Source organism: Zalophus californianus, chromosome 6, assembly GCF_009762305.2.
Source record: "Zalophus californianus isolate mZalCal1 chromosome 6, mZalCal1.pri.v2, whole genome shotgun sequence".
Taxonomy (NCBI): Eukaryota; Metazoa; Chordata; class Mammalia; order Carnivora; family Otariidae; genus Zalophus; species Zalophus californianus.
In genome coordinates this window covers 144,663,310-144,674,232 of record NC_045600.1, presented here as the reverse complement: position 1 = coordinate 144,674,232, position 10,923 = coordinate 144,663,310, and the positions used below count along the sequence as shown (strand labels likewise).

The 10,923-nt window shown below is 53.0% G+C and overlaps 1 protein-coding gene across 1 annotated transcript; it reads right to left on the bottom strand.

Annotated features, from left to right (window-relative positions):
• Positions 1-1,034: 1,034 nt before the first annotated feature.
• MESD (mesoderm development LRP chaperone) lies at positions 1,035-9,848 on the bottom strand. Its single transcript, XM_027570995.2, has 3 exons — positions 9,606-9,848; positions 3,515-3,747; positions 1,035-2,233 (listed from the first exon to the last, which is right to left on the bottom strand). The coding sequence occupies exons 1-3, from the start codon at positions 9,807-9,809 to the stop codon at positions 1,966-1,968; spliced, it is 705 nt and encodes a 234-aa protein (XP_027426796.1). The 5' UTR covers positions 9,810-9,848; the 3' UTR covers positions 1,035-1,965.
• Between the last annotated feature and the right edge of the window lie 1,075 nt (positions 9,849-10,923).

Genomic DNA, 10,923 nt, shown 5'->3' with positions numbered 1-10,923 from the left:
AATCCTTCAGGGCACCCCAAATTCCTGCCAGGCCCCATGCACCTCGTCCCTCTTTAGGCGGGTGTTGCACTATGCCCGACTCCTCGTTGGCTTCCCGCCATCCCTCCTCTGCTCCTTCTAACCACAGGGCCTTTGCACAGACGGTTCCTCTGCCTCCTGCCTCAGGGAGGGCCTCTCTGACCACCCGAAGGTTCCCCCTGCCCCCATCCCCACCTCTGGCAGTGTACACCTCTTTCATCTAACAGTTGCCATTTTATGCGTGATGAGTACTTGTCTTCCTCCACCGGGTCGTTAAGTTTCAGGACAGCAGGAGCTGTCGTGTGCCCAGCACACTAACAGACGCTCTAAACACTGGCTGACATGGCCGCACATTGCACAGGAAGCAGTGAGGTTAGTACATCCTGACATGGAAATACAAGGTACAGGGCAGTGCGAAGAGTACCCTCCCCGCATTGGGTAAAGCAATGATCCGTATCGGCTAGAGAGGACAGAAAGCCAGCAGACGCCCGAGGTAAAAACTGAACGCAGCCAGGCACCCGGGGCTGGATCCAGGGGCTCAGACAGCCCTCGTCGGGCTGGGGCCCGAGAGCTGCAGCTCCAGCCTCACGCCCCCCGATTCAAGGAGTAGGAGACACAAGAAAGTCCTCCTCCTGAGGTGGTCGAGGCACACGGACCCCGGGATTAGCTCTGACTGGGCCTGATGCCCTTCAGCCCCGCCGCGAGGGCGGCCGGAGGTGGGGACGGCAGGGTGGACATCTGTCCGCACACAGACCTGAGGAGGGACACAGCACGCTTCATCCAAAAGAAATCTGAATAGTTGCCAAATCAGGGGACACAGAGGCTGGAAGAAACACGTCCCTAGAAGATGCTGAGTGAACTTTTTCCCCCTTGGAAACAAACGAACAGGAGCTTCCCCTGAGATGAGGCAGCGGCAGGGGGTAGGCACAGACTTGTCACTTTGTACCTTCCTCCAGCAGTAACATCTGGAACTACATACACGAGCTAGTCTTCATTTGTTAAAATCACAATGGAAGTTTTGTACAAATAATTTTAGTTCCTAAAAGTGACACCTGCATACAAGTTCTGTCTGCCGCATGAACAGCAATACCCGACAGGAGCAGGTACTGCGTCACGTTAGTACCACACAAAACACCACAAGTTTAGGCACTTCATCAGAGAAAAATGTTCAGAAATGAATGAGGTCATTGAGTCTTCTGTCCCACCGGCAGACTCCCGATCCCCACCCTTCAGCACTGTCACATGACGGCACGCTCGAACCCTCGACACTGGCGTGGCTGCCCCTCACGAGGACAGGAAACACAGCCCCGACCCGTACAGACCACGCAAACCCAGACGGGAACCGAGAACCCCTATGGGGATTCACAGTAAAGACCTGGGCTTTCCAAGCTACGTGATTTTCTCTGCACCGACGTGGGGCTCAGACATCCTGGTGTCCTGACCACACATTCAGAGCTCAGAGTGCCACGCAGGGCTCCCACAGCGCGCTTAACATTACAGTCCCCAAAACCGAGTCTGCGGCCCGAAGAGCCCGGTTCCACTGAGTCCAGGTCTGTCCGATTAGAACGCGGCAGCCCTCCTGTGAACAGAAAGGAGGGAAACGCGGACACAGCGAGCCCCTGGTGGTCAGGGCCCGCCAGGGTAGGGGAGTGGGGCCGCAGGAATGATGCCCCCAGACAGAAATGGCAAAAGCAACGGTCGGGTTTCCATTTACACTGATTTTCTGGCAAACGTGGAAGTGTCACCGTCCAATGGGAATTATAAGACCTCTGTCCTCTTACTTGAAGCCCTTTAGACAGTACTTCTCACGTGGACCACAAACCGGTCCTACGGCAGAGCCTTTCCAGAAGAAAGCAGGACGTCCTCGGCGAGTGGTGCTCCCGCCTGCCCCCCCCCGCAGGGGGCTGTCCGGCCCAGGGGCTCCTCCCAAGGGGCCGCGGCGGCCGCTCACAGTTCCTCCCTCTTATTCCCAGCTCGATTGTCTTCCTTTGGAGCCGTGGCGGCCCGAGACTTCGGGTCCCCCTCCTGCTTCTTCTTGCCCTTCTCTTGCTTTGTTTTGTTTTTCTCTTTGCTTCCCCCCCCTCTGCCGGGGTACACCTGCCCCTCCAGGGTGACATCGGCACACCTGTCTTGGCTGACCAAAAAGTCCTTGATCTCCCAGGCGTAGCTCCCATCACGAAGCATGAAGATCGCACGGTCTGATCCCACGATGAACCTTGACAGAGACATGCGATCGTACGGTCAGAACACACTAGAAATGCACGAACGGGTCAGAGCCGCTCTGTGGCACGCAACCAGGAAAAATAATCCCTCCCAAATTCAACATCAACACAAAACAAAAACCTGTAGTTTAGCTACTGACTGAACGATTTCACGCCTCAGCTCAAATCCGAGACACAGAAAGCTGGGCTGTGTGGGGCGTGGATGCCTGCGCTAGGAGCGTCAGCGAGGGGTCTGGGGAGCCGCCCCCGGGGCTGTGAGGCTGCTGCCGTGGAGGAGGGCATCTGTTCTGCATTCCGAGGTGCCCAGTGAAGGTTTCCTCTGCCAAAAGCCTTCTGCAGACAAAGGCTGAAAACCACGGGCTTAGGCTGGGTCACCGTAAGGGGCCCATGAAGGGTCAGAGACACACTCGACCACTGGACGGAGATCCCGAGCCCGGAGGGTAACAGGTAGCCCACGTACGCCAGGACTCAGCAGGTCCCAAGGGGGAAGAGGAGCAGAATGGGGCCTAGGCAGCCCACCAGTGTGGCCAGAGGCACGAACGCCTCGTCCCTGAGGGCCACGCCCTGCCTCTGGGAGGGCAGCGGGGGCTCTGGCTGTGTACCTGTTCCCCTATGCGTCTGGTCAAGCTAATGAAAGCATCACACCATCGCAGACAGTAAGTGTTCCTTTCATATTTTGTCATTACTCTTCTATTTCCTGAACTAGGACTTCTGAAGACCCTGAATTTCAGGACTGTTACTGAGGAGGAAAAAGGAAATCCCGGAGCATTGCACGGGAGGGCCGCACTGGGCTGCAGGAACCCCACCCCTTCACCTGAATTAGGCAGTCGGCTCCAAGGCCGAGTGGGAAAGCTGCCCCACGTGGAGGGACGCCGCCCCCCCCCCCCGGGGGGGCACGCGGCCAGGCTGTGACTCCTTTGCCCCACAGAGGCCGACCTGCCCCAGCTCACGGGGACGAAAGGTGCAGCACTGTGTGGTGAGAGCCGGGAGCCAGGGGGCATGGAGCGGAGCACACGGCCGAGGGAGCGCCCTGCCGCGCACCTGACCCACTGCAGCCTGTCTGCTACCCGTCCCCAACAGAGTTAAAGACACAAAGATAAATAAAACTTGAGGATTGAATGAGATATTAAAAAAAAAGCTTGCTGGCTGTGACCAATAATAAATGCTCTTCTTAAAAACGAAGAGAAATAAACGTAAGGGGAAATCCAAGACAGGAGGGCCCAGGGCCCGAGGTGAGGACTGCGCTGTCCCCGGCCGGCCTGCTGGTGCTTTACCTCTGAACATCGTAGTTGGCATTGAAAAGACTGCCCTGCCAGAGGCTGGTGATCTCCTCCGTCTCCTTCTCCGTGGGGCTTCCGGACACAGTGACGAACATCATGAGCGTCTTCCCCTTCTTGGTCATCTTCAGGATGCTCTCGGGCCTGCCCGGGTCTATCTGAGAGAAGTCGATAGGCGCCGAGGGTCTTTTGTGCTCCGGGAGATCCCCTTCTTCTATGTCGTCATCCTTCTATGAAAAGAGAGCACAGAGCACGCGAGTCATCAGAATGCGCTCGTCGGCCGGCAGGTGCGGGCAGACGACCCAGGTTCTCCCAGGAAAAAGGAGACCCAGGAGCTTCCCTCCTCTAGGCAACCTCTGGGAGAAGCCCAAGTCTCCGGCAGGACTTAGCACCCATCACTCCAGGTCACCAGAGCCCATGTAATGGCTTAACAGCTCTTTCCCTCTGGAAGAATCCACCCAGCACGGTAGATTGTAAAAATGGCCACATCCTGGTTCGGTCCTACAATGAGCTGCAACACAGCAATGAAGATGTGTCCCCAACCTCAGAAAGACAAGATTGAGCGACAGAAGCCAGGCACAAAAATCAGACGTGCTGTAAGCCTGTTATTTAAAGTTCAAGATCAAACACAATTAACCTAGGATGACAAATCAGAACAGTGGTGGCCCCTGGGAGGCGGAATGAGGTGGGGCTGACTGAGAAGGGAACTTTCTGAGGTCATGGGAATATTCTCTTTCTTAATGGTGGCGTGGACGACACAGATGTATCCATTTGTCAAAATTCATAGCACCCTACACTTAAAATCTGCATTTCACGTATATCAACGTTAACTAAAACAGTAAGAACAAATACCCAGTTCTAGTTAGCAGGCTTGGTTTTTGCAGTGGGGTGAACTAGCAAGCCTCACACTACCATCCATGAATCCTAGGCTTCCACGAGGAGTAAATACATTAAGGATAACAACAGCCCCATTCTTCACTTTGGGGAAGGGAGTTCTAGCAGTGGAAGGGGTTAAGAATACACCCTGTGGTATTAGGCTGGAACTGGGAGGCATCAAAAGGGACACGTGACTTTTCCCAGGTAGGAAGGCAGGTAAATAGATCAATAAATAAAAATATTTAAAAACCAGAGTTCTTCAGAGAAAAGCCGAATAATTCCAGCCACAAAAAAAAAAAAAAAAAAATGAAGTACTGGTAGATGGTCCCTGAAAACACTGTGCTAAGTGACAGAAGCCACACACAGAAGACCAGGTGTACGAGGCCGCTGGTGAGATGTCCAGAACAGAACAGAGATTAGTGGCTGCCTAGGGCTGGCTGGAGGGTTGGGAGAAGTGGCAGAGAGGGAATAAGATGAGATGTTATTTTTGGAGCGATGGCAACGTTCTAAAATTGAGAGTGGTGATGGCTGCACGACCCTCTGAATACACCACTGAAATGTGCATTTTAATTGGCTGAATTGTATGGCAAGTCAATTATCTCACAATAAAGCTGTTATCGAAAAAAAAACAGACGAGCACCTGGGTGGCTCAGTTGGTTAAGCGACTGCCTTTGGCTCAGGTCATGATCCTGGAGTCCCGGGATCGAGTTCCGCATCGGGCTCCCTGCTCGGCGAGGAGTCTGCTTCTCCCTCTGACTCTCCCCCTCATGTGCTCTCTCTCTCTCTCTCTCTCTCATTCTCGCTCTCTCAAATGAATAAATAAATAATCTTTAAAAAAAGAAAACAAAAAACAGGGGCGCCCGGGTGGCTCAGTTGGTTAGGCGACTGCCTTCGGCTCAGGTCATGGTCCTGGAGTCTGCTTCTCCCTCTGATCCTACCCCCTCTCATGTGCTCTCTCTCTCTCTCTCATGCTCTCTCTCTCAAATAAATAAAATCTTAAAAAAAAAAAAAAAACAGAAAAATGACCAACCTAAAATGAAACAAAGCCCCTTTATCACTCTTCCATGGTTCTCTTGACTAAATCACCGAGGACACCAACAATAATGTAATTTTAAAATATTTTTAATAAAGGATGAGCACAAGAGACTTCTACAGTAGTGCTTGGAGGCGATCCCCATTTATTCCAGATTTGGGATCTAGTGTTAGCTCTACCTAACCACCTGAGTGACCTTGGATAGGACTCCTTACTCCCCTGGGCCCGCCTCCTCATCTATAAAAAGAAAAGCAGAGCTAGGTGAACGCCAGGGCCGCAGCAGTGTGACAACACACAACATACCAAGCTTCTCCTCAACTCTGCGACCCTCCCAACTGACCCATTTCTTTCTCCTTCTGCTTTGTGAGCTGATGGCGATCTGCAGTCAGGGGCACGTGCTGTGCCATCACAGGATCTTGGGAGGCTTAGAAAATCCCTTTCCTCACCTATAACGGGAAGGGGGGGACGGCATCTCCCTCCTGGGTTTGGGGATTCGATGACATAAAGACAAGCAGTAAGTAGCCTGTGCTAGCCCCAATAATCACACCTCCAACCAACTCCGGAAATCACACTGTCAAAATCACACAGGACCGCCTGGTCGCCAAATTCATGGGCTGTTTCTGTTTTCGTTCTACTCTACTTCTCCATAACATCTGTTATGATCTCCTTAAAACACCTCAAGACTTCTAATTGGCTCAGGAACCTAGAACATTTGTGTTTTTCAAACTGATTTCACTCGAGGTCATGAAATTAACTCACTAGGTCACAGGCGACACTTAATGAAAACTAACTAATCTCAAGTCTAGTGCCTATAGCAAGGGTAAGGATTGTTTCAAGCTACTTTAATTCCCATCTTTGGAAATTTGTGTTGTGTGTTTCAGTTACAAAAAACGGGGGTGGGGGGTAGGACAGTGCCCCAGTGTGGCTCCCGGCCCAGCTCTCCATAGTCCCAGGGCTTCTTCCCTGCAGAATCTGACCTGTGGTCATGACGTTCTCTGAGGACCGCCATCAAGCCCCTAGCCCCAGGCACTCCCCAGAAACAGGCCAGCCCTGCCTCTAGGCATTTTCAACCGGCTTCCCCACTTCACTGCTGAGTCAGATTCAGTCACAAAGCTGACTCCCCTTTCCCAGATCCTTTCCTTGCTCCCGTGGTCCCTGAGGATAACACTAGCTAGCCCGTGCAGAGCAGCCGGCTCGGCCCCACAAGGGCCAGAGGGAACATGGGGTGGGTGAGGCTCAGAGAAGACAAATAACTCAAAGTCACATGCCAGCAGGGGTGACACTGAAGAGCAAACCCACCTTGCTGGCTCCGGAATCCCCCCACCCCCACCTGCCCGCACTGTAAGGTGTAATGAAAGAACTGCCTTTGGTTTTCCTACACCAGCTGGGACTCAGCATTAAGTCTAACCCAGTGGAAAGCATTCCCTTTCCCCATCCCCAACCCATGTGGGGCAGGCCTCTCCATGGCATACCAATTCTCACACTAGTGGGAAGGAGTTGGGGGATGGATTTAGGGATCGCCACAGGCAGAGGAAAAATCCCAGCTCCTGGGGGGGAGGGAGCTCACATTTGTGGAGGGTCTGCAAACATTAGCTCATCTGGTTTGCGCGGCACCCCGCGAAGGGGGTTGTCTCTGGCTTTACAGTTAGGAAAAGGAGGGTCAGAGAGTTACCAAGCGGTAACGCTGGTTCAAAACCCATCCTTCCAGGACATCATGCTGTCTCCTGCCTGGTCACACAATCCACCAGCCACCAAGCTGCACATACAATCTCTCAGGTTTCTCTCTTCCACTCAGATCCTGCAGCTTCTGGCTTAATCCAGGTCCTCCTCATTACCTTTCATTTGCGCTTCTGTTCACCAGTGTGTATGGAGCAGTAGTAAAATGGTTAAAAGAACAGGCCTGCAAGTCAAATGACCAAGTTTGAAATTCAGCTTACTTGCTGTTTGACCTTGGGAAAGTTACTTAACCTCTCTGGGCTTCCGTGTCATCATCTAGAAAACAGGGTAAGAGCATTAGATGAGTGAATGCACTCAGAGTAGTCCTGTTAGCTAATGAAAACTCAGTAAATATTAACTAAGAAGTCGTTTCTGCCTTCAGATTCTCTCCCTGCCCATCCATCCTAACCTTTGCCAACCAATCCGTTTTTTCTAATCATGATATCCCCAATTCAAAACCTCCAACAGCTGAAACATCCACTCCAGGGCATCCTCTGAAGGCTTTACAGAGTATTATGAACACTGTGCAGTTACCTCGGGGAAATGCTCAATATATCAAGTGAAAAAATGAACAGCAGAAAATTACATTGATGTTATGCTCTCAGCTATAAAACTGTGTCCGCACACAGAGGGAACATGAGAGAGTGAACGCATTTCTGTCTGGAGGTAGGGATGATCACATGTAAGCGTCCCAGTATCACAGTATTTGGGTCATGCAGCTTTGCAAACTCTGATCAGCGACTGCGTATTGCCTTCTAAATAAAGTGTAGGCCCCAGCGCATTCAAGGCCCAGGCCAACCTGGTCCCCACCAACCTTCCCACACTTAACTTCAGACAGAGCGTTTTCCAGCTAAGATACCTGATTCGTATTTGCACGGCTTCCAGTTGGGAGCTGCGCTATCCTATGTTCCTTCCAGGCTCTCTTAAAGCTAATACTCCAACTACTCTGGGGTGGGTACTACTAACGCCTCTATTTTGCAGATAAGGAAACTAAAAGTGCGGACAGGTTCTTCGGCAGCCCAAACTCACAAGTGGTCTGAGACCAGGCAGTCCGATTCCAAAGCCTAGGCAATTACCATTTGCACCATTCTGCCCCGTGCCCATGTGGCCCCCCCACCCCAGTTCCTGTGGCCCTGCTCCCACACCCCCTTCGAGTATCTAAAATGCCACTTCCTCCCTGGGACCTTTTGAAAGTCCCACGACACTTTCTTCCTTTTTACAGAACTCAGCAATTCCTACTTTGTATTAGGGTTACTCGTCCTGTCACCTACAGCTCCTGATGTTGGGATCCCTTGCTCATCTCCGCAGCAGCCCCTCTGTCTAGCTCACGGTCTTACTATTTCCAGGGTAGGACTTCCTCAAGAGGTAGTGTTCTTCTTTGGGGGATCAAAACCTTCATTTGCTCAAGTCTATAAAGAGATGGGAGATAGAAAAGGAGACCGTAAAGGTGGAAGGAACTGCTGCCCGGAGTTCCCTCTTCATCAGTGGGGCACACACTCAAATCCACCCCAATCTCGCCATCATCACCTGCAGATAAATACGGAAATACAAGTCTGCTTTCTTCTAGTCCAAGGCATCAGATGGTATTTTAAACTCTGAAAGCCTCTATCAGACACGCCCATGTACACAGCCATACCCACAAAATAAAAAGACATCGCCATGGGAAGGAGTCATCCGGTAAAACCTCATTCTGCAGATAAGGAACCTGAGGCCTAGAGAGGAAACAGGACTTGCCCAAGATTACACAGTGAGTAGAACCCACGTTTCTGACTCCACTCCACCAGCTACGCAAATGAGCCAGGACAACACAACCGCCTTTGCGAGGGAAAAAGGCACAACGTGTTTTCCTTTGCGGAACCTTCTCTAGAAAGATTACACACTCCAGTGCATTCAAGTAACGAACCAAAAAACTTACTCTCACAAAAACAAGTCTCTGCTCCTTTAAAGGAAATGTGAGTTTACCGAGAGCCACCAGCCTTTGATTCCACCACCCCAAATTACAAAACTCTCAGGAGAGAATACAGCAAAACGAGAAGCCTGAAATCCTACTGATCTGGAAGACGGGCCAACCATTAAAGCTGAGACGGTCCTCTTAAAAGGACGATCTTCACGCCCCACCCCCATGCCTGAGCACAGTGGAAAGGTCTCCCTCCGCACGTGCCGGGCCCACTGACCGCTGGGGGCCCCGTAGGGGCGGCCGGGGCACCGAAGCTACAGCAGGGCAGAGGCCTGAAGGGCCGGCCCGGGACCCGCGTGGCCAGGGAAGCGCTGCAAGAGCGCCCGGGGGGAAGGCTGGGGCGGGGGGCGGCGGGCGCGCGGGGGGCCGGCGGCGGTTCCCGCGCGGCAGCCAGCAAGGTCGCCTGGCCTGGGCAGAGGCCGTGGAGGGCGCCGGGGGTCAGCGGGAACAGGGAACAGGGTCACCGAGACGCAGAGAAGCTGGGGCGGCTGTGCGCGCGCGCAGACCTCCCACTGTTCCAGAAGACGCGCCATATCCGCATCGTTGTAGTCGCGAATGTCCTTCTTCTTCTTCCGCGGAGGCGGGCTGGCCTCGCCGGGCGTCCCGGCCGCGCCCTCGGCAGCGAAGGCCCGAGGCGGCAGCGGCGGTAGCAGCAGGTCGCAGGCGCAGAGGAGGACAAGGGCCGCGCGCGCCCAGCCAGAGGCCGCCATCTTCGCCGCGCCGCCGCGGAGGCCAGCGGTGCGCGCGCCGCCGGGCCCCGCCCCCGCCCCCAGGCCCGCGCCGACCTACCAGGCCCCGCCTCGTAGCCGTCCCTAGAAGCCCCGCCCCCGCGCCATCTTGGCCCCGCCCCTCTCCCGGGGTCCCTCCCGCGGTCTCCCGGGGCTCTCTGCCGGAGCCGGGTCACCGCGGATCGCCGGCCCGTTTGCTCGCGGAGGCCGGTCCTTTTCTCCCTGCCGTGCAGGCCAGGTCCACCAGCCCCCTCAGGGCCTCCGGGAGCCCCCGGACAGCGCCTCGCGGGGCCTCGAGAGGCACTGGAGGTGCCAGTCCCGGGAGCTGCCTGGGCTCCGGGGAAGCCGGGTCCGGAGTGTGCACGGACGCTTCCTCTCCGTCTCCTGCAGCTTCCTTGGAGAACAGCCGCTTACCTGGAAGCGAGTGGCGGGTATAGCTCTGCTTTTCCAGAAGGTCACGGATGGACGGGGCCCGCTGCTTGGCTGTTGGTCGCAGGGGATGCAGGATCACCGTCATCTCTGGAACGCGAATAATCCCCCCCCTTTTTTTTTTCATGTTTAAGACAACTTCAGTATTTCATCTGATTTTAACCCAATACTGTAGGCTCTGACTAATGCGTTTCAAGGTTGAATCTTTTTTTTTGTTTGTTTGTTTCTTATTTTAAAAGAGTTTGGACAGAGATGCTTCCAAATTACACGAGTTCTAAATGGCTGATCTGATCTTTTAAGTTTTTAATTATTTAAGAAAGACACGAATTACTTACTGTAGTTGTGAGAGATCCAAACATTATACAAAGTTTCAAACGTTCTACTCCACCCCACAACTGTACTCCAATCAGTTTTGTCACAGAGACATTTTTCTATACATTTATAAGCATCGAAATGTCTCTAGAAATGTGATTCATACACATTTTGTTGCATTTATATGTATGTCTATGGCAGCACACTGTACATATTAGTAAGCATTTTGGCTCCTTAAGTGTTTTCCATTTAGCAACATGACACGATGAACCTTCATTCTTCATACTTCCGTATAGCATGCTTTGGTATTAATTCACCAATAGTTTATTTCCCTATTACCCCCCCCATTGATGGA